The following is a 23,754-nucleotide window of genomic DNA, read 5'->3' as shown; positions in this document are numbered from 1 at the left end:
AAGCATCGAGTTTTAATCTGCTTTGCAGAAAGGAGTGCAGCACAGTTATAGTCACTTTGCAAGGTTATAAAGGAGAGCCTACTGCCTCAGATCAGCCCTAAGTGCTCACTGAATGAATATTAAACCTGACACTGAGTTTAATTCAAGGAGAGGATAGCTTTATTCAGGTGAGAAACAGAGAGCTTTCTCCAACTCCAACCCTTTGCACCTTCACTTCTTGTTACTTTATTTACATTGCAGAACAACAATCACTTTGCCACCTTTTCCAAGTAAAGTTACCTTTAATTAAGGAACAGAATCAGAGTAAGATGTAAACGTACATTAAGCAACTGAAGGATGAAGGAAAGCCCGAGGCTTCCTAGAAATCTGACCTCGGATCATTACCTACAGGCCCTATTACCACACGGGACCGAGGCGGGAACGCCACGGACGAGGCGCTGCTGCAGGCAGCAGCCGACAAACCCCTTCCCCGGGCCCGCCCCAGGCAGGCCCGCCTTCCCCACGGGGCCGGAGCCGGGCAGGGCCGGCTCCCTGCCGCCGAGGCCGCGGCCCGCCCAGGCCGTGCCTCCCGCTTCTTTCCCGGCCTCCATTCCCACCGCACGGCGGTGTGGCGGAGCCCGACAGACGCACAAAGGCTTGGCGCGGCTAGGCCCGCAGCCGAAAGGCGCCAGGGAGTCTCAGCCGAGCGGCGGCACGGGTTGCTGCCGAGCGGGGCTAGAGGGAACCGCGCCGTCTCGCCGCGCAGCAGCCTCACCATAGCCCGCTCCTGAGGCTGAGCGGGGACCCGGCCCCCCGCCGCTCTCGGCGCCGCCGCTCCGGGCCCTCTGTTGCCTCCGTCCGCCATTTTGAGCGCGATAAAGAGGCGGCCACCGCCGCCACCGCCCGGAAGAAGCTCCCACCGCCACCGGGCCGCAGCGCTGCGCCGCCTCCACGGACCGCCCACAGCCCCGGCACGGCTGCGGCGCGCAGGCGCCGCCCGCTCCCTGCGCATGCGCGGTGGTGTTCAGCCGCTGTGGGCGGGGGTGTGTGTGGGCGTCCCACAGCAGGCAGGTGGGAGCGTGGGCTGAGGTGGGGCTGCTACCTCGGCCAGGCCGAGGGGTAAGCGCGGTGCTTGCATCTTTCCAGGGCTGTACAGAAAACCCTGCAGGTGTGTTTTCAGGGATAGGGAATAGATTTCCTTCAGTGTAACTGGCTGGGGATACACTCGAGCTCTTCTTAAGCCTTGAAGACGCCTGATAGTGATTTTCTATGGGAGCTACCACCTGCCTTCATATGCTTTTATTCGGCAGTGCTGTAAAGTTGAGTTAGCAGCACACTGACACGGAGAGATGAGAACTGCCATAACTTGGGACATGTTTTGCCAAAATTTTGACAAATGGCTGCAGGCTGGTTTATTTATCTCATCAAAATCCGTCACCTGGAGTTATTGTGAGAGATGAAGATAATAAAAAGAATGAGAATTTTGCAGCTTTACAGACGGACGAGGAGAAAATTAAAAGTCAGTACAAATCTTCACCTGAACGCGTTGCGGGTTTGTACTCGACCCTTCGGGCGGCACAGCTGACAGCAGTACAGCAGCTGAGTTTGGGCTGCAAGCGCTGCGTTAGCATCAAGGCCAGAGATCGCATCACCCGGCTCCTGAAACAGGGGGAACAGCAGCGGGGCTGGGCGCCAAGGAGCACCTGCAGTCCGCTCCCAAGCAGGACAGCGAGGCCGATGCCCACGCGCCGCGCCGGGCAGCAGCGGGACGAGCCGCCGACCTCTCGGTCCTCCCAGCCCCCTGCAAAGGCGCGGCCCGAGGGGGCGGGCCGCCGGGCGGAAGTGCTGCAGCCGGCGGACGGCGGCGGGGGCCGCCCGGGGCGGGCGCGGGCTGGCGGCGGGACGCAGGATGCTGAAGCTGGCCGCGGGCCTGCTGCTGGCGGCCGCCGTGGCGCTGCTGCTGGACTGGTACGCGCCGGCAGCGTCCTCGGCGCCGGCGGGTCTGCGTCGGCAGCGGGCTCCTCAGCCCGCCCCCGGGGCGGAGGCCGCCAACCTGCTGTGGGCTGTGCAGGTGAGCGGGGCCCCCGAGGCGGCGGGGGTCGTGTGGGGCCCGGAAGGTGAAGTGTGAGAAGGAAGGGGTAATTAAAGCTCACCTAATTGTTGCATACACCTGTGTTGCATCGGTACCCCGTCCTGTGCGATACGGGGCTCGGCTGCGCCTTTCCTCTTCAGAAGGTGGGGAAACTTAGGTGACAGAGGAAATGGTTGCGCTGGTTTCAGCGTCAGAAGTACTGGGCCAGCACGTGAGCGGCATGCCTCGGGTTTCGTGCCCGCGGCCTTGTTTCCAGGCTGAGCCCGGAGCAGCTCCGTGCTCGCTGCCCAGGCTGCTTGCCTACGTGCCGGGTGACATAGCGCCCGGGATCCTGCTAACAAATGGGCTGCTGCTGTTCTGAAACCTGCGGACACTTTCTGCGTGTATTATTAGCTGCAGGCAATGCTCTTAGCCTGCAGTCCGGAGTACTATGAGTCCTGTTCTCTCCAATTGCTGTGTATTTTCTAAGCCAGTTTTTCCAGTGTTCTTTCTCCTTATATTAACACACTGCAGAACAGATTTCAAAATGTGATATATACTTGAATTAGTGCAGATAATGTCCCTATCTGGAGGTCTTAATCTCAGAGCCATCTACAGCAGTATGTAGCTCTGAAGCTATGCAGGCAGCTCTGTACTCCTTTTTGGTTGTGTTACTTCCAGTGAAGCTCTCCCAGGGATAGGTCATGGCACAGCTAATTTGAGGCTTGGATTTACTTTCGCAGGGTTATGTTCTCTTTCACATGTGCCCTTTAACAGCAACTTTATCATTGACCTAACTTGGAAATGAATCAAGCACTAAATCCAGCATTGTGCCAGATGATGTTATGGGAAACGGGCTGTAAGCTCCCTGGTGACTCCCCATGTCTAACCTGGGTCACTGAACTGAGCTTGAGAGAGGTTCTGTTCCTCCCACAGCAGTTCAGCAGTGTTTTTCCTCTCATCAACAGGACCATCTTATTTGAAATCAAACTAAATTATGATCTCTCTACATCTCTCCACTACAGTCATCTATTAAGGGTTCTTTCACCTTTTTTATAGTAAAACTTTTTTACTTAGTACCCTGTAGACTTTCTAATTCAATATTTGACAAGCCTACTTTTTTTTTTACTTTTTTTTTTTTGTCTTGTCAGCTAGTATATCCTGTTTCTGTAAGCCTCATAATTCTCCCTTCTTAATGCCTACCTTTTAGGTGACCTCGTCTCTAGATAAGGGATGTGGGCAGTGGTTTCTCCTCACCCTTACGGCTCTTCCAAACCAATCTGATAAAAACCACTTCCTGTGTCTCAGTGGGAGCGGCCTGCTTTCCAGATCAGTCAGGTGGAGACAAGTGGACTTGTGTTTCCTTTTGTGAATGGATTTCTCAGCTTGCTAAGAGCATTGCAGGCTTTTCCCCTTGCCTGCTCATTTCCACTTCTTTGTGACTCCCATGACCTTCATAGTTCATGGTTTTTAATGATAAAGTTAGTTTCAGTTCTGCAGAAGCATTGGGGTGCTGCAGCTCTCGGAACTTATCAGGAAAGCCTATGGAACAAGAATGGGAAGATCTCTCTGGATAGTCAGGCCTCTTGACAACTGCCTGCTTAATCTTTCAAGTTTATGTTCTCTGTTGTTATTGGTAGAACAGGAGAAAGGTTTCTTCTAAGACCCTTTTCTCAGGAATCTGGAGACAGCAGTGATACAAGTTTGCTCTCAGTTAAGATGCTGAGATAGATACATTGCAAATCCACAGATTTAGAAGATATAAGATGCTGTAGCACTGCTAACCGTTAAAGTAGGATTGATGCATTGAGGTAGTGCAGTGGAATTGCCAGGTCACAGCCTGAACCAATGACTGAGCACCAGGTGAGAAGGTGTGGCTAACCCAGGGGGCTCAGGTGTGAGCGATACACCTGAGTGACTGGAAAGAGTGAAGCCAGGATCCACCTCTCCTCACCTTCATTTTAGGGTTAGCAGCTGAGAGATCGTGTCTCTTCTTGGTGATGGTGTGTCTCTTGGGCTATTGCTTATTGTTAGAAGTGGTGACCTAATTTTCCTTCTTTATTAGCTGCTGTTGTTTGGTAGCATCTGTATCCCGTTCAAAGGTACTGTTGTCCTTGCTTCCTTTTGCTGTACTTGTAATTTTACTGTGCTCTTTGATTTACAATAGTTTAGTGATCATCTCACTGAGTATGTAGTTAAGATTATGTCTAAAAGTGTTTTGTTTTTTTATCATCTAATTCTAATCAAGGGAAAGCTGCCATGGAAGTAAACATGGAATTTTCCTGGGCTGGATTATGAGAGACTGTATTCAAGCAATGTGTTCTACATGTTTAAATGGAAAAATAGGAGATAAGGCATTTTATTTCTAAGGTATTTCACCTGGAGCCAGGTTTATTCAATGGAAAGTAAGAGTTCACATTATTTTTCAGTCAGTGATATCATAGAATCATAAAGGTTGGAAAAGGCTACTAAGATCATCTATTCCCAAGTTTTAGTGTTGTGAAGGCTTTAATTGATCGGTTCAGAGATAAGCAATTTATTTCATGGTTGTATATGAGTAGTCTCATTGTTTCTTGGTAACCTCTGCAATCATAAAGGTATGTGAAATGGAATCAGAATGTACTCATCAGATTCCCATTAAAGTGAGTAGGGAGAGTATTAGAATTTCTTGAATCCTGCTAGATGGAATCTAGAAGTCAGGAGGCTGCTTACAGCTATCAAAGCTTATTGTAGATAACTAAGTATTTCCCCATGCTATTGTACACCTTTAAAATTAAGGAAATTTGATGTATATGTGATTTTAGGAGCTACAGAGGTGACGTCGTATCATAGGCTTGTTCTGCTCTTGTTTTTCCCTAGTCATCTATTTCTGTACTTACTTGTATTCTTGATACAGTGTGAATCAATGTGACTGCTCTTATCTTGCACTCTAGCATATTTGGCTTTGCAGAACAACTTGGGTAGCAGTAATTTTCTGCTTGGGACAGTGTTTCATTTTTCTCTCTTTGTAGGTGTCAGATATTCATATAAGTAGATTTCAGGATCCCACACGAGCTTCTGACCTGGAAAAATTCTGCTCTGAAACAATTAGTATAATTCAACCAGCCTTTGTTCTCGCAACAGGTAAGCAATTCAAAAGTGTGAATTTCCTGTTGAATGGGCTGTCAAAGAACAAATAAGCAAAATTCTAGGGTTTCAAAATAGGACCTTAAAACTTTAAGGATTTTTGAACTGTGGAAGTAGAATTGCAGGTAAAAATAGATTGCTAGAAGCAGAAGAGGCCAACTTCTGAACTTGAGAATTAGTTTTTGCTTAATATCTTGAATTTTGTGGGAATTTAATATATTATGTATAACTAAGACATATTGATGTAATATAGCTCTTATTTTTTTCCCCATATTTGTCACCATGCCTTAGTTGTGATTAGTAGCCACCTTCTTTTCTAGTAGAAGTTATGCGTTGTTCTTTGTGTGTGCAATTGCAGGAGAGAGCAGTGTCTCTGAAAGAAATCGGGAGTCAATTCTTCCCTCAGTTATTCTACATTAGAACAGTCCTTGTTTATTTTTATGAAATTCTGCTGTGACTTAATGTAAGATTTTTTTTTTTGCTGGTTTGTTTGAATGTATGTGCCAGGACAGGTGAAATAAGTCTTGCCATTTTATTTGTTACCTCGTTACTACTGTTGCAATAGATTAAGTTTTGGCAAGCAAATTGAAAGGACTTCGTGCCCTTACTGTGGATGAGCTTTTAGAAACTTCATGTTAGTTCTCCACTTCTGTTTTGACAGTTGCTTATCTGCTACTTGGTTTTTATGTTAAGAGCCAGAGATGGTTAGATTCATCTTTTTAAAGTGAAGTGCCAGGAAGTGTTAATATACAAACAAAAATGATTTGAACTTCAATTAGAGCTTAAGGGAATACAGAAGGTGTGAAGTCAAAGTCTCTGTTATGAGAATTATCAAGGATATAATAAAGCATTATGCATTTTTTTTATTGTAATTAGTAAAAGTACTGCATTGGTGCATCTGAGAAATGTTTGAATAGCTTTCTGCATCTGTTTTAGAAAGCATTTACCCTTATAGTAACCTCTTAGACCAGGAACATCCAGGTTGTACTCAAGAAGATTGCTGCCACGTAACTAGGAAGCTTGGATTGCATGCTTGCCTACTTTGTATGAAGTGTTTGTGTGAACTGCATAGATATCTAGTGGATCTCGCCTTTGTACGCTTGCAGGTGACTTGACAGATGCTAAGACAAGAGATAAATTGGGATCTGAGCAAATAGAAGAAGAGTGGAAAATTTATCAATCAGTCTTGAAGAGATCAAGGGTCAGGGAGAAAACTAAGTGGATAGATATCAAAGGAAACCATGGTAAGAAGGAATTGAAACATCATTTTCTTTCTTGTGGTTACAGAGATGATTTAAGTAAGTTAAAATATAAAGTGTTAGTAGTTACAAGTATTAGTGGTGGTTATAAGTCAGTAGCAAGGCTTGCCATCCAAGTGTCTGTTTTGCTAAGGACACTTTGTTTATGGGCACTTACTGGAATTTTAGCAACAGGGAAGTAAGAGTCTTTATTTATTGCTTTGCATGGCAAGTGGTAGAATGTATCTTCAGATGTTGGTTTCCAGGTTGTTTTATACAGCTGACTTTTTTTAATAGAGAAGCAAGCTGTAACTGTACTGTACTGAAGAAATGGTATTAATTTACTTTTCACAGATGTCTAACACTTTGCACATGTTCAGCAATAACCTTGTGACAGCTGGTTTGTATAGCCTACCGGAAGGGTGAAACTAGAAGGCATAGTTCTGGGGTGGGGAAGTACATCTTGTGTTATGTACAGCCTGTAATACTTACTTCCATTTTCCTAGACAACTTCTGTTAGCAGCCATATAATGGAGAGGTGTGAGCCCCTGTACAAACATTCAGTTTGTAGTAGGACAGTAGAAGTACAATGCAGTACAAACATTCCCAGGTTGCCTCTGTTTTACACGCACTAGTCTCTGATGCTATTGCTACTTTATTTTCCCTAGATTAGTTAGGCCTTCATATAACCCACCCAATATAAAAAGTTTCTGTAAAGCTCTGTGGTGAATCTGAAACTGTGTGGTTAGCTTTTAGCCACTAAATGACTATTTGCATTTCTACAAAAAATTTGCCTTTGAATTGAAACTTAAATGAGGAAAGTAATCACACTGCTGAGTCAGCTGCATGAGGTATATGTTTCCTAAGTATAATTGGATACTTTGCTTCTCAACTGTGTATTCATTATTTTTTAAAATACAACTTGCTAGTGCCTGCTGAGACCACTTTAATTCTTTACCTTGAAATAAGAAACAGACAAATAATCAATTTAATCTGAAAATGTATTCATTTCTGTTTTTTCCTCCTACAGATTCATTCAACATTCCACGCCTGGATAGCATTCAGAATTACTACAGGTATTTCTATGTTCTACACAGACACCGTTTGTTTTTTTCAATGTCAAAATTGCTAGGTAATATTCTGTTTTCAGTTGTCAGATATGCTTTCTCACTGACTGTTCTGTAGCCCGGGATCACATTTGTCATTCCTACTGCTGGTTAGTTGTGTAGAATGGACTTGGAACAAAGAATTATTCACTTAGACTTCTGATCTTTTAGCCCTGTATATTTTGTAATTGCATGTTGTACGTCTACTGTGTCTAGGAAACATTCTGTACATTATATTTCTTCAGCAGTTTTGTGACTTATTTCTGTAAAACAATGGTCTTTGAAGAATCTTTTCTCTTTGAAATAGATGGGGGGAAAAGAAATAAGGAGAAAGCAACAGAACACCTTTTTTTAGTTCTTTCTGCATGCTCATTTTTGTGTTTAAATGGGTCACAGGTCTAAATTTTATCTGAGCCATTTCTTCATGCTGAAGTGATTTTATTTTAAGGGTTAAAAGTAGTAATAGAAATGGGGAGGGGAAAAAAGGAGAAATGGATGGTGGTTGAACAAGTCCTGAGGAACACACTGGAGATCTAAATGTAGAGATGGGTCAGGAAGCTTTCACCTTTTCTGTTGGATCTTTGGTTTGTACATTGCAGAGGTAGCCACAGCTGTTACTGAAGTTTAATTCCTCTTTTTGTTGCCCTCCACATTTGGGCACAAAGTATTGTCTCATAATTTCTGTGATTCTCTCAGCTCTGACTCTTCAGAACTGGGGGAGGACTTACAAATCGAATTTCTCCTTTAAATGAAGCTCTTTCACAGTAAGAACAGAGATCTCTTTTCTATCAGAAATGTCTGATAGTTCAACACTTTGCTTTAGTTCCTGCAGGCAAGAGCAGATAATGTTTTCCCATGAATTCACAGAGATGGTATCCTACAGCAGCTTTATTTGCAGGAGATTGTGGAATTCAAATGTGGAATTACAGAGAAGAGGTGTATGAATGGCACTAATAGGGCTTTTGCATGGGCTAGTTCAGTGCATTTCCCTTTATCTTCCACAGCTGTGGGAACACAGCAGTTGCAGTATGTCTTTCATTCTATTTAATTTTCAGTTTCTATCAGAAGTCCTAGTGAATTTTGTGGGAAGATGTAGCACTAGTAAATTTGTAGGATCATCTGAGTTCTTGGTGCTAAAAACTTGGCTAGGACAAGCTTGCTGTTTGGGAAGATGTATGGACAACCTGGTGAAGATACAGCCCTAGAAAACAGGATTCAAAAGGATTAATAAAACAAAACACTTTTATGAAACGTGCTGCACTCTAAGGAGATAGAAAGGTGATGGCAGAGTAAAACAGTCTTGTGGAAGTCTCTTTCAATTTGCACCTCACAACAGTAAGTAGTATAAAGGACAGTTTCTTTTTTTTTTTTTTTTTGTCTGAGACACAGTGAATCACTCACATGATATCTGGACAGATAAATGATTTTTTGCTGCACACCTCTAGGGCACCATAGGCTGCAGATACAAAGATATAGCCAGGGAAAACAGTTAGCAAAGAGTAAGTTTTGATGTTAAATTGTATTAAAATTAAAGAAGGAAGCAGTTGTATTGAAATGTACTACTTTTATACAAATGCATGAGTTGCTATTTTACATCCACAGTGTAAACAGAGGAGAATTCAACTGTTGCACATACTTTAAGTGAGACTAGAGGCAGAAATCTAAGGACTGTGCTACCTGAGCTTCCAGTTTTCTTATAAGTTCATGACATTCATAAAGGTATAATTAATTTCAAAATACTAAGTTTTTTAGAGCTTTAAGGCACTCAACGTATATTATATATTCTTTTAAGTACATGCTTTTCAGTGCTGTTGATTTTTCAAAGAGTTGATTGCAGTAACAAGACAGAGCTAGATTGAATGCACAAACTTTTTATCATACACGTGTCACTTTTTTAATTGGTACAGGCTTTCCTAATAACTATTTCAATTTTATTTTGGCAGGAAGTATTCAGCCTGGCAGAAAGATGGCTCTTTCCATTATGTCCACACCACCTCATTTGGGAGCTATTCGTTCATCTGCGTGGATGCCACACTCAGCCCAGGCCCAAAGAGACCCTATAACTTCTTCGGGATTTTAAATAGGGTATTTTAGAAGTTCTAGCATTTCATGTTGCTGGCTGTTTTATAGTGTATTAATCTGCTTGGGGTATTTTTCTTTGTTTTATATAATTAAGAATCTCCTGAGAGATTTGTATTCATCTAAAAGAGTATCTACATTTCTAAGTTAGTGTATGGAGATTGTTGAAAAAGATGAATGTATCTCTTGAAGTGTAAGGCATGTGTGTGTTTTCTCTCTTAAGAACAGTACGAAAAAGGTCAGGTTTCTTTCTTTCAAGGCACTGTCAATAGTTTCTTCACATTTAGCTAAATTTTAAAGGTAAGTTCTTTATATACTGAGAAACTTTGTTTGAAACAAAATACTTCCTAATTTCACAGTATTTTGCTTAGCTGGATTTTTTGTTTTGATTAATAGTTCAGATAAGGTGATTGCACTATGTTTGAGTGGAATAATGTGGAAGATAACTCTAAAGAAATGTTGTTTTTTAAGTGATGTCTTGGTCTTCCAATAGCATGAAGATCACGTGTGCTTTTTGTTTATTGAAGGAATAACACTATTTCCAATCTTTGAATGATTGGAATGAATATTGAATGATATCAGCTTTTTTGATTTTCTGTGTAGTCTGTTGGTACATTTGTTGTTTTTGAGATACTCTTCTGACGTACTGCATGGAAATATTGTATTATGGCAAACAGATGTCATATTCTGCCTGTGGTAGCAGCCTCAATGGCAAGTAACATGTTCTTCTAATCTTACCCAAGGGAGACTCAACATTTCATTAGATGTTTTTAAAATCACTTGGTGATGCTTTAAATGAAGGATGATGTAGGAGTGCAAGGTATAGTACCCTTCTTATTGTTTACTGTAATCCATAGGCATGCAGATCCATAAATAGCTTTGTGTACAAATGCTTAAGGAGTAAGAAATGCCTGGAGCTCCTGTCTGGGCTGCAGTAAGGCGAGCACTTTCTTGCTAATTACCCACCACCAGAAGTATAAAGAGCCTCACTTGCAGGTTTATGCATAAATCTTAAGGTAAAGAAAAAAGATAGCCATAGGTCAGTAGATACTTGTAACTGTGTTAAGGATTAAACCTCTGCAAGGAATTTGAAAACAAATAAAAATTGTTTGTATCAGTGCATAGGCTTCTAATAGCTATCTTATGTAGAAATACTCCTAGAGATCAAATTCATAAGACAAATGGAATCTTAATTTCACTTTAACTAGTTAACATCAACCTAGAATGGAAAAATGAATCCATTTGTTTTTAATTCAGGTTTTATTTTGGTTTTCTATATCCAAGCATTACAGCATTCATTTTTAGGTAGAAAGGAAAACCATATACTGATTTTTTCTTTGGTTTACTCTAAAAGATTTCCAAAATGGTGAAAGAGTGGATTTGTATTCTTTTCCGGTTTTGTTTTTCCTGCCTCCTGTTTCAGCTTATGCTGATACTGGGAGTCTTGCTGCACTTAAGTGGTGATGTCAAAAAGACAGGAAGTCAAAGAAGTGAAAGAGTGATTCCACTCACTGTGTCAAGTGTTACTTTGCTTATCACTGTTAGCAGCAGTGATAGAGTAGTACTTCCAAGATCGCAGTTCCTCCAGTTAAATGGATCACATGGTGTGCAGCTCTGAGATCTGTCACGGCTGTCTGCAAGTCGGGAAATAATAAGGGTTCCAAATGCAGGGTAAATACATACGTAAAATCAACTGAGATGCTTCTTCTTCAACTATATAAACAGGCAGTAGACAGCATGGAAATGTAACAAAGGCTGTCTTTATAGTGCACTTTCCTCTGATAAGTCGCAAGGAATTCAAGTATCTTATTTTCATGTTTTTTTCCTACACTGGGTTTTCAGGATGTGGTTAGCAATACAGCTTCTCTATCCTAAAGCAACTGTGACTGTTCTCTGTAGAAAACAGATGCATTGCATTTTTAATTTTTTTCTGCATTTCTTTTGTTATTCTTTCCAAGTAACCTAAATGGTAAATAGTTATTTTACTGGTTTTGTTTGTTTAATGGTTTGTTTGTTTTTCCCCAAACACCTGTCCATTTCAGAATCAAATGCAAGAGCTCTCTGTGATGGCCACAGAAAGCCTCCGCAGCAATCATACTGTCTGGTTTGGCCATTATCCCACCTCAACAATCATATCCCCAGCCCCAGGGATTCGAGCATTAATGAGGTTAGATCTCTTCTCTTTTTGTCTTTTCTGCACGTGTTCTCAATCTGAATTACACTTGTAGCTTGTCTTCACATACTTGTCTATCACTTCACAGGTTTTCTGCAGTGACATTTCCTTCCTATCTAAACAATCAAAATTCTTACTTTTTTTAATTAGTTCTGCCACAGCTTATTTATGTGGACATCTCCATACAATGGGTGGAATGATGCCAGCCTTGTATAGTCAGCATCGTGGTGGCACTCTGGAACTGGAATTAGGGGATTGGAAGGATAATAGGAGGTAAGAAAGCACTGTGAACAAATTGTTTGGACCCTGACTAGTTCTACTTTAATACCCTTCTGTGCTGTCTGGGAGAATTTGAGAGAAGCATTAGATTTGTCTGACTGGTTATTACTATCAGTGTTTTTGAAAAATGTCTTTATGCACTTTGGTGTTTTCTTCCTTATACCAACAGTGTGCTATTAAATCATGTAAGCTCTTTTTATTTTAATTCATTTGTGATATTTAAAAACTACAATGATGGCATCTAAATGTCTATGCAATGTGTGTTTAGTATTCAAAGTAGGCAAACACTTTAATAAAATTCAGCCTAAGTACTTCTAAATATCATACTCTGGGCCAGCTGTATAAATTGTAGAAATAAAACATTTACCTGTGTTGTTACTTTAGCAGCATTTCAAAAAATATGATGCTATAAGGAATGAATGGTAGTGTACTAGCTTTTGATCTCCAATAATGTCAAGAGAAGTACTTGTGTGTACAGGTGTAAGCTGTTCTTTGCCTATGGCTAAAGTTCTTACACACACACTACAGAAATGAATGTTATGTCAAATAATCTGAGTGTAATGTACATCTGCCTCATTCAATGGAATATTCAAAGCCCTTGACATCTCAGTTTTTGAGCATTGCTTCAGTGGTTTGTAATTGAATGAAACTGATGAGAAGTAAACAGCTGTATGGAGCTAGTTCTCATATGACTGAGTACAAAAGAGAACAAATAGAAACTAAGTCAAACAGGATCTGTGTAGGAACTTGCGAAGCACGTGTGTCACCTTGCATGTAATAGTTGTGTCAACAAAGTTATCTTCCTTTCATCTTAGGTTCCGAATCCTTGCATTTGATCATGACCTCCTGAGTTTCATAGATCTCACCTTTGAAGAATGGCCTGCAGTTCTCATCACCAATCCCAAATCTTTCCTTTACAGCAGTTCTTTTCATGAACCACTTGTAAAAATTCTTCACTCCACTCATATCAGGTACCCTATAATCTCTTAATTTTTACAATGTTTTACAATGTTATAATAGGTGGGGTATTTCATTGAATATATGTCTTTATATAATAATACATGCCTTATGGAAAAATAAGTCCACTCTTCTTTGTAAGGTTGTTGCTGAGAGCTCACATTGTATAATTTATATTGTAAATGCAGAGTTTATAGCACTAGTTCTTGCTTGTTTTGTATATGCAGTTATTTCTACCAAAACCCAAGTCCACGTCACACAATTCTGTGTGACCTAAGCTGGTGGAGTTTGATTAACACTTAATCTCTATTGTTAAACCTGCTTGTTCACATTACTTCCACTGACTTAGGATTTTGTCTGCTTTTTTTACTTTAAACATCTTGGCCTTTTCTTCTGTTTTTAGTTTTACAGCCCTGGTACATTACAAATATTCAGTATTTAGTATTATACATTGGATATGTACTTTCGCCAATTTTTTGTATGTTTTAAATCCCTCCATCTTTTCATTTGTGCCTTTACTATTTTTATTTTGTTTCAATGTTTATGCACTTAGATATGTCATTAGACCAATAAGTAAGAGTATATTAAATATGCAGAATTACAATCAAAAGAAGTTTGTTGTATTTCTCAGTTTAGGAAGCAGTGCTTTACTACTTTCCAGTTTCCTATTTAGAATCTTATATTTAACATCATAAAAATGCTCAGATATATATACTGGTAGAAAAATTACTATAACTATGATACTTCATTTGATTGTCACATGTTCCATGATGCCTTCCATATTACTGGGCATGAAAGAAATCAGATGTGCAATATATTGAGATGATTTTAGTATCCCCGTTTCTCTGGTGTCACTTGACAGTGCTCATAATCATATTTGTTGGTACCTCAGATCTGTAATACCATTCTTGTGTTCCACTCCATTTCTCATAAATTCAATTACAAATAAGATGAGGTTATACCCCAGTAGCAAGAAGTCAAAAACAACACCAAAAAAACCAAGCAGTAGCAAAGGAGTGGAGAGAAAACAGCAATTTTTAATGAAAATGTCTATATTTATTTGATTATGCAGCTGTATGTTTGCAGAATGGTGCATTCAGCTAATGTTTGCAAATGTTTTGACAGTAGGATTCTAAGATTATTTCTGCCTGGACTTATAGATCTACATTCTTGACAGCTCCACAGACCGATTTCCTATTCTATTATTTTGCACAATACCGTGCAGAAATTCCTTTGTTAGTTGTAAGAAAGAGCTTCCATATTACTGTTTGCCTACAGATATTGTATCACTTTCATTTCTAACTCCTTTGAATTCTCAAGCCTTATGTGACTTAGGGAAGTCTCTTAAGGAAATGACAAATCTGCAACTCCTCTATTAGAGCTGTTTATTTTGCTGTTGAATTCTGTAGGATTCTGGCCTTCTCCCCTGCTGCCATTACTTCTGTCCAAGTCTATGTAGATGGCGTTCACTTGGGGAATGCTCATCATGCATCTGGCCCTCTCTATGTGCTGAAGTGGAGCCCACGAAACTACAGTGAAGGGACCCATCAAATAGATGTGACTGTCCAGGTAAGATACCTGTTGGCCTTCTTTGTGCCTGATCTTCATACAGTCATGTGTGCCATCAGCCTTCTGCATCACGTAACTGGAGGGAAAATACATGACAACTGACTTCTGATTTTTGTTTGATGGGTTACATTTAGTAAATAGAAAAACATGGGCTACTGAGCACTAGAAGATTAATATCTGGGTAAGTGTAACACTTCTTATTCTTCCACGAGAAATTAAAAAAAAAAAAGCAGGACAGAAGAGCAAGTCACTGTTCAGAAGTAATTTTTGCTCGTTACTTGAAAGAAAGTGTTTATCCTTATAAAGACAACTGGGTTTGATCAGAGACAATACAAAGAAGCATCATGTTAGTTCAGAATGTAAAGAAACTGAGTCTGGAAGATTCTGAAGTGGGAATGCTGTCTTTCATTACTTGTTTGAAGGTTGTTTTCTTTTTTTTTAAATCTTGTGCAGGCTGACAGGGAATATGATCTCCATTTCCCAGAACGTCAGGCTTAACTCACACTGGATTGCTGGTGGGCAGAAAAAGCTTCCCTTTTTCAGTGCTTCTGCTCTTCAAATGGATTTCATTTCTGACCCTTCAAGTGGCTTTCAAAGGACCTGATCAGACTAGGGAAGTCAGCTTTGTCCTGCCCTGTGGAACCCTGCTGGGTGTTCTTCCACACAGGAAAAAGGCTATAAGGCTCCATAATTCCTCCCAGCCCCCCCACTCCCTCCAGAGTATTGTCAGTACTACTGTCTGTACTGTTGGCATTCTGCCTCCTAGCTTGTTACTGATTTCTGTGCTGTTTTACTTAGGAAGGCTATGTTTTATAACTGATTTTTATTTTGACTACTGAAAATGTATGCACAAAACTGAACAACATTTGAAGATGGTTGTATGGGCCTGTATAGCAATAGTGGTGTTCCTTGCTGATTTGTGGGTTTTCTGGAAATGTAGAAAAAACTAATATACTTCTAGTCACTCAATAGTTTGCAGAAAGAGAGAAAGATGGAAGCCTTAACTTTTATTAAATAACCTAGAGAAAACACAAATACTTGATTACTGTACATTGTTTCTGGGGCTGTCTAAATATTGTGGTCTCAGGTGTCACAGTAAACATACTGAATTCTTTAATATAAACAGCCAGTTCTTTCTGTCCCGGGAGATATCAGTATTACATCTGTACAAATATCAAATAATTATGTTAAAAAAATATAGCAGAAGTGGGAATGAAAGTGCCCTCCTGAATCATCAGGATGCCTTTGTTAGTTATAATGTAACCAGCAAATATGCCAGGAACTAAGTACAATGAAGCATTAAGATGGGCTATAATCTAGAATTGAGCTTTCAAAGAACAAGTGGTGGTGGTACTCAGTAAATAGTTGCTGTCTTTCATAAATCTGCTGAATATCTAAAAGCATCTCCTCTGTATGCAGGGCTTTCAGATTTTAAAATGACGGTCTCAAATTTATTTAGAGTTGCAAAATTGTCAGTAAGTAATATTCTGCAGGTAAAAGTGTTTTGATATGGCAGCATGCAATCAGAGCCTTCTAGAAATTCTGAAGGGATTAACTTGCTACTTTAAATGGATTTTGTTGTTGTTGTTTATTTGTAACATATTACATTGGCACTACTAGTATATAATTGGTTTCTTATTTTATTTCAATATAGGATGCTTCTGGAAGAACTATCACACAGGGTCATACATTTTCTATGGAAGAAAACCATTCTCTTAGATTCGGCTTTTGGCCATCTGTTATTCTTCTTACTGACCACTATGTACTAGTAAGTGCTTTCATTCATTTCAGCTGTCATTCTGTGCTGGCCTCCCCAGAGACTACAGGACACGTTCTCCTAATTCCCAGTAGACTTGAATGCACTTGGCTTTTTTTCAGATGAAATACCTGTGAAGTTCCAATGGAATTGTAATTTTCATTTCTCCAGGAGCATACTTGAAACATGAAGTTTGCATGAACTATTGCTGCACAAGTTGCCTTCCGTGATTTAGTCAAAATTGTCTGTTTTGTCATATATGTACACTTTGTGTAACCAAGAAATAGAAACAAGCTACTGGAGATATCAGAACAAGAAAACATTAAATCAGATGAAACTTATCGTGATCTTGTGTAATATGTACTGTCAAGAATGCAAAGAAAGTCTCCCATCAGATAGCTGTAGCAAGAAAGGCAAAATTCCCATTAACTTTAGTATATTCCAGATAATATCTGGACTTTACAGCTCAGTACATAGAAAGAAGGCATGTAGAAGGTATGTTTCTGGAAGAGAACATTAATGTCCATGTGGCTGTAAACAGTATAGCAATTGGCTCAAAATTATTACATTAGTTTTGTTAATTAATAACCAATATTCTTCACAGTGTCTTGAACTGCAGTTCTACGTAGGACAGTACTGAGAAAATATATTTTACATAGGAAGTGTATCAGTGGTCTGTAAATACATGGGTTTTAAAAATACTTTTAAAAGATTTGAGTACATTGTTGTCATGCACCCAACTGATGCAAGTGAATGTAAATCTAGTAACTTAAGTTTCTTTAATTCTTCAATGCCATAATGCAAAAAACACTGAAAATCTGTTTCAATTAGAAATCTTTGTGTATGTCTGTCAGTGTCTAAAAGGGATGCTCAGAGGCTGTTAGTATTTCGGAGTTGTCACAGAGTTAAAACTGTTTCTTTTCAGGCTCGTACGCTCTTTGGAATGATTGTGTTGATTCAGATTGCCTTGCTGGTTGTTTTCAGATACCTCCAAAAACCAGCACTCGTGGGTATGAACCACTGTTTGTTTTTTACTTTTTTTTTAAGAGGATCTTATTCTGCCTAAACTCATTTACTGTTTATCTGCACATTAACAGTATGTAAATAATTGCAGTTTTTCACCATTATACATTTTCGCCTGTGCATTTTGATTGGGCTCTCAGAAGCTGCTGCTTTCTTCTTAAGAGGGCCCAGAAAGTCTCCAGTATATCGAATGGAGTCAGTTGAGAGCTTAAAAACTCAAGTCTAAAGGTTTCCTCTTAATTTTTTCACTGAGAAAATCTGATGCATCAGTCCTGTGTAATTGTGCTTGTATCACTGTAGCTAGTGCACAATTGTCTTTCCACCCTGGAGACAGCAATAAAAACAGATTTCCTGCTACAAGAATATTTTTTTATGATCTTTGCAAACAACACGTACAAGCTTCTATCTTTCTCAAAATAATTATATCAGTTATCGTAACTTGATATTTTGTTCATGATAAATCTGGTAATTGGAAATTAATACTTGGTGGTGTTTATCCTTTAAACAATTGTTTGAACCACACCTTACTAATGAGATTATTTTAGAAGTCACCTCCTTTCCTATTCAAGTCACTTTATGTTCCTTCCTTTACACCCATAATCACGTAGCATTGTGAGTCAACTACAGCAACTTATTACACAGAAGATCTTCAGTTAACTTGATGGAATTCAGCAGTTTAAAATAGAAAGAACTAGCGTGCCATGATCAGCTAGGTCCCTGTAGACAACAAGTGTTTCACAGATTAGTGAACAAATTTTAGAGCTCCTGATTTCCAGAGGTCAAGCTTGCCCTCTGGGAGTTAGTGCTTTGTAAGAAGGGCAAACGTGTACAAGGCCAATGTATAGAAGCTAACTTCTTTTATGGGGCCCTTTGGATCTCAGTCTATGAATTAACTACTGCAGTTAAAAGACAAAATAAATAGTAGTTGCTTTTTCTTTTTTTTTTTTTTTTGCTAGCATGACATGCTTGTCAGAATGCTGTTGTTAGTCTTGTCTAGTCTTAATTTCATCTGAGTTGCTAGTGGACTTCATCAAGCAGATCTAATCAAAGAGAATCCAGTAAACCTAGTCAGTGATGACCAGCACAGTTACTGTTTCAAATTCTTATTTTTCATTTAATATGAACTTTCTCCATGTTTTTCATTCTAGTAACTTCATTTTCTGGGTCACTCAGTTTTATTTGCATACAGTAAGTGTTTAGAATGTAGTTTAGAATGGTAGTCTTTCTGCTGTTATTGGTATTGTAAAATTTATCAGTTTATTTTTGCTTATCGCAGTCATTCTAGAAAACCTTGCATTAGTTCTGCAGACATTATCAAGTATTATTTTTATATTTTTTACTTAATAGATGTGTGTATGCATGTTACAACCTGAATCAATTTTATTTTTCTGAAATGTTGCCTCTAGAAAAGCCAGGACTACTGGGTCTGACCTCATTTTCTCTTCATGTCTTCAGTAAAATAAATGCCTTCTATTACTCAGTTCTGGTCCTGAATCTATACACTGTTCTGGGTAAGTAACCTGGAGTACTGAAGGACACAAGTAACTTTTTTGAAATTATTTATCAGTTTCGGGTGGAAAAAATGGACTTCCAACATCTTGAAGAATGGAGAAAAGATACTTAAATTGTAAAGCTAATGTGGAATTTCTGAAATTGGAAGTCCAAAGAGAATAAAGGCTTATTCTGGAAGAGATAGACTTAAAAAATTCTTGAGTAGGGTAGCAAATTATTACATTATTTGGAAAGCAAATAGTGTGTTTTCATTTTTAATTTGGGTTTCACTAGTCCTTTGTGTAAGGTCTGCACCCTTGGCATAAAACAAGCACACAGAATGTAATTTCACATGACAAATCATTAAGATATGTCAGCTCTGATATTAAGAATCGTAACTTATTTTAATAACATTTTCTAAAAGGAGAAATAGCTACTGTTGTGGAAGTAACATGTTGCAGACTGTGCAAGAAAGCATGATGCAGACCGAATTCTGACTTTTGAAACAATTCTAGCTTGGCTCATTTTATGATTGTCTTTAAGTTACACTTTAATTCTGTGGTAGGGTCAGCACTTGAAAGGCTCTATCTTTTCACTTCTCTCTTGAAGGAAATGTTACTTGTCTTGTCACAAATCCTCACTGAAATTAAATACTTTTAGGTTGTTTTAATTCCATATTACAGCTCATTGATGGACCACAGCAATGGGTCAGGATTTGTTCACATTAGGAATGTTCATCAGATTGTTGTTAGTTAAATGCAAAATATACTTATTACTACATATTGAGTCATTGTACTCAGTCAAGCATTTCTTCTTTTAGGGCCATGGTTTGTAGGTGAACTGATAGATGGCCAAGTGGGGGCCTGTTTTTCCTTTGGGGTGTTTGTTGGTGGTTCCTTCTTGCGAGGTGGACTCACATACGTGGTTGGAATTTTACAGGTATGTGTTTAGAGATTAAATGTTAACTAACTGCTCTCTTCTGACAATATTTTGTGACTTTTTAAATATAATGTTATAAAGAAAGGAGTTTTGGAAGAAGATTAGTAACCATGCCTGGCTATGGCAAACTTTCTAGCCTTTCTTCAAACAGACAGAAGGAAGTTGTGCACATGTTCCTCACGCTTCTTTTTTCTCCTATTTGATATTATTTTGGACTCTGACTCTAATCCTAACATCTAATCCATATAAATTTACCCTTCTCTCTGATTTTTTTTCATCCTTACAAACAAGTTGCAGTAACTAAACAAAAGGAATGGCCAGGGCAGCTGTGGCACACGGAATAGTCTTCAGATCAGTAGGTGTCACTCCCCAAGAAGACTTGAGTCTGGTTTTCTCAGCTGATCTGGCTGCCCTCTGCATTTCCCAGGTGCCTTAGTCTGAAAGGCAGGTTGCTCTTCCTTAGCATCTATGTCTGAACACTTCCATTGTTGCCTTCATAAGGGCCCCTTCCTTGTGCCAGTGCTAACACTTGTTTTACACCACACTGGTCTGTGTCAGAAAGCTAAATTGGCACAAAGGCTTTCATTTTTTTGTTACACTAGTATATTGGCAAGTTTAGCTTCCTTGACTATCGACTAGATCCAGGAAGAGCCAGGTGCATATTAGTGCCATGCACTGCAAAGGAGTAGGCAGGAATACTTGGCCTGGGACTGAGGCTGTGGCAAGCCCAGCTCTTTCAGCTGCAGTGTCTTGGGAGTCCAGTCTGAGCATCCAGCTTTGGAAATTGTACTCAGCATTTGCAATGGGACAGTCTTATGTGCTCTAGTCTTTTTGTGCATTATGTGTCTTGCCCTAAATATTTAGCCTTGATCACTGTCATCTTTTTCTATCTTCTTTTCAGATGTTGTTTTTCAATGTGCCATTAATGGCCTATCTGTGCTGGTGCCTTTTCCTGCGGTGCAAGGGTCACAGTTTCTGTTCTCACATCCATCACGTCCAGCGCCCCTTGGTTGTGCTTATTCATCTGGCAATGGCACTCCTGCTGGCCTGGCAGGTCTATTCTTGCTATTTCTTGCAGCGAACCTATGGGACCTTGGCTTTTGTCTTCTCCCCAATGAGGACATGGTTGGTGGCCCTGACCTCAGTTCTGATTTATAAAACCTGGACGTTTCAGTCATCTGAGCTCAGAACTTACATGGTGGAAATGAAAAACTGTCAGAGCTTCTGAAATACAACACAATAGTCGAGGTTCTTCAACTTAAAAGTCCAAGATGCAACCTATTGTTTTGTGTTGCTGGAATTCTGTACAGACCAACCATGAAGTGGTAAGATCTGAAACTGCACCTGCATTGCTACAAAGCTGTAGTTAAATGTATAACAATATGTATTATATACCTGTTGTATTATACATATGCAGCATACTGTGTAATACATGTTATATAATACAATTATACATTGATACAGTATGCAGTAAATTGTGTAATAATCTCTGTTTTCCATGATACAAAGCAGATAAGTATGGATCACCACTGGAAATGTTTACTTGTTACTACTTTGAATGGAAAATATTTTTAATTCAGAAATTCTTGATTTTTTTATATTGCTGGGAAAAATGTGAATAGATGTTGATAACAAGCTCCAGGATTTGTGCATAACTGTGCTTTTTATTTCATGATTTGCATACTTCTAGAGGATTAGGCCAGATGTCTTATGCATTAATGTTTATTGCAAAGGTGCTATGTGGCCTTCACTGTAAGAATCCAATGCTTACACACACTTTCACTTCATAATGGTCTTTAGGAGTTCTTTATAGGCTGCTGGGTGTGTAAATACGTGTTTGTGTGGATGTTCACCTGAGCCATGGTCCTGATTTTATCCTGGGAGTGCTAGTTAATTAACATGCTCTTTCTCTGAAAGGAAATAATTGTTTTCCACTGTTGAGGTTGCTGGTTTTCCCACAGTTGACTACTGAAAGGACAGTGAATGATTGTCAATGGAATTCACAACTGTAATCAAAAGTTCAGCTTTAAAGCAAAGAACAGAGATCATGTTCTCAGGCTGGAAGAGCCAAAAGGAATCTCATGGTCTGGTTGGCTATACCCTTGCTAAGTGAGATGAGTCAGGGCTGTGTTTCTGGGTCTCAGTGCCAACAAGTGACCTGGGAAACTCATTTCTTTCTTTTTCCTTAGTCTAAAAATGATGTAACAGTTCATTTATGAAGAACTTAATCTAGAGCCAAATGAGCTGAGTTGTCTTTTACTAATTACAAATCTTTTCTGCCCTTTTTCTCAACCTCTCTGGGAAACACAGGAATATTCTTTTACAAAATGGCAAAACACGAAGTCCTTAATTCTAACAATGGTTCTTTGTTATACCTTAAGGTGATTGCTTAACTTCTTACTTCAGCTTCCCTATCTTTATAGTAAGAACCTGCATCATAAGACTGCTGTGTTGAAGTACTTTATGTAGTTTTACAGTACCTTATTTATGGTTTGTAGAGAAAAAGGAGTTGTAACTTATGTCACCTTATAAAAGGCTGCAACTGCACTATAGAAATGTAAGGAAAAAATAAATTTAGTTTTAAGTAGCCTTTCCTTCTAGATTTTTTTTTTACATCTAAAATGAAAGCCTTTCTGTTCCTTAATTCCCATTCCTCTGTGATTTCCTATATTGCCAGGAAAAGATACTAACAGCTCTCATTTGTGTAAATTAAATACCCTTTTAAGAGAATACTTTGCTTACCACAATGTCATTAGCTGCTATGTAAGTTTGTTTTGCAAAACTGTTAGAAAATCAGAAAGGCAGGGCTCAACATTTACTTGTGAGAAACAATAGTGGGAATGTAATGACAGATGGCATCTTACAATGTTGCTAGAAATGCAAGTACTTTTATTTGATCATAGAGCAGTAAAATGCTTCATCTCCATAGCCTGCTTCAAGAACTTTTTCTGAAAGGAGATGGATGAAAAGAAAAAACTTTTTCTTACATGGTACTCAACTAAACTTTATGGTTTGGTGGATGGAATTATTTTAAGAACTTGTCCACACTAGTTTTAGTGTGGCAAGGAAAGGCATTTTATTTGTAGATGTGCTCTCCCTGGCTCTAAGGACCTTGCAAGAATGATATGCTGTTGACTTGTGGTTGATGTGTGAATTCCATATGTATGTGGGACTCATGTAATACCTCTTAAGAGAAAGTGTGAGATGAGTGGGGCTACCATTCTGTCCTGATCTCAGTGAAAAGCATGGTATAAAAACTGAGAATTCTACCCTACGCAGGAAGGGCCTCATAACTCATGCCCTATAGATGCATCTATTGCAGTTTTTTGTTGCTTGATAGCTTTTCTAGTAGAGCTATATGATTTAACATGGGAGAGCTGTTTACCAATATTGCTTTAAAATCTTCTTAAATTCTTTATTTCAGCAGAATAGAAGTATGTGGTTGACCTGTTTAACTACAGATAACAAAAAATCACAGTGTGACTTTTCCCTTTAGAAGTATATACAGGTTGCAAGAAATATGGCCCGTCTCTAGGAAAGACATCACCAGTCACTTATCATTGGTGGTAACTAGATGAAGCTCAGACAGAGGGCTGAAGCACCTCCTCTATGAAGGAAGGTTGAGGGAACTGGGCTTGTTTAGCTTGGAGAAGAAAAGGCTCTGGGGAGACCTCATTGTGGCCTTCCAGCAATTCAAGGAAGTGTATAAACAGGAGGGGGAATGACTGTTTAGATGGGTTGATATCAGCAGGACAAGGGGGAATGGTTTTAAACTAAGAGGAGATTTAGGGTCTGTCGACTCTTTCACCCCTGGTGAGTGCTGTGCCACAACTCAACACAACTCTCTAACATACCTTTCTAGTTGCATAACTGTGTAGCTAAACAGCCTTGACTCGTTTCTCTTTGTGCTTTTCCTTGAAGTTTCCAGTTGTGTGTCACAAGTTATTTTCTAGGTCTGGAGTTTATTC

The 23,754-nt window shown here is 39.5% G+C and overlaps 2 protein-coding genes across 2 annotated transcripts in view; one reads left to right on the top strand and one right to left on the bottom strand.

The window, feature by feature from the left end:
- The window catches only part of UBR1 (ubiquitin protein ligase E3 component n-recognin 1), a 53,868-nt gene extending 52,877 nt beyond the window's left edge, over positions 1-991 (bottom strand). Inside the window, 3 exon segments of the mRNA XM_065754727.1 lie at positions 755-853; positions 856-933; positions 935-991. Of these exon segments, the coding sequence (XP_065610799.1) occupies positions 755-853; positions 856-933; positions 935-991 (234 nt within the window).
- Positions 992-1,888: 897 nt separating this feature from the next.
- TMEM62 (transmembrane protein 62) lies at positions 1,889-22,349 on the top strand. Its single transcript, XM_065754726.1, has 14 exons — positions 1,889-2,050; positions 5,062-5,173; positions 6,283-6,420; positions 7,445-7,490; positions 9,464-9,605; positions 11,642-11,766; positions 11,923-12,045; positions 12,867-13,022; positions 14,418-14,577; positions 16,232-16,345; positions 17,259-17,343; positions 18,763-18,867; positions 19,668-19,786; positions 20,688-22,349. The coding sequence occupies exons 1-14, from the start codon at positions 1,889-1,891 to the stop codon at positions 21,012-21,014; spliced, it is 1,914 nt and encodes a 637-aa protein (XP_065610798.1). The 3' UTR covers positions 21,015-22,349.
- The last annotated feature ends 1,405 nt before the right edge of the window (positions 22,350-23,754 follow it).

Source organism: Cyrtonyx montezumae, unplaced genomic scaffold (assembly GCF_038088225.1).
Source record: "Cyrtonyx montezumae isolate F1298 unplaced genomic scaffold, pur_monq_1.0 scaffold_10, whole genome shotgun sequence".
NCBI lineage: Eukaryota > Metazoa > Chordata > Aves > Galliformes > Odontophoridae > Cyrtonyx > Cyrtonyx montezumae.
The sequence above is the reverse complement of the archived record's forward strand: the minus strand, read 5'-3'. Positions and strand labels throughout refer to the sequence as shown.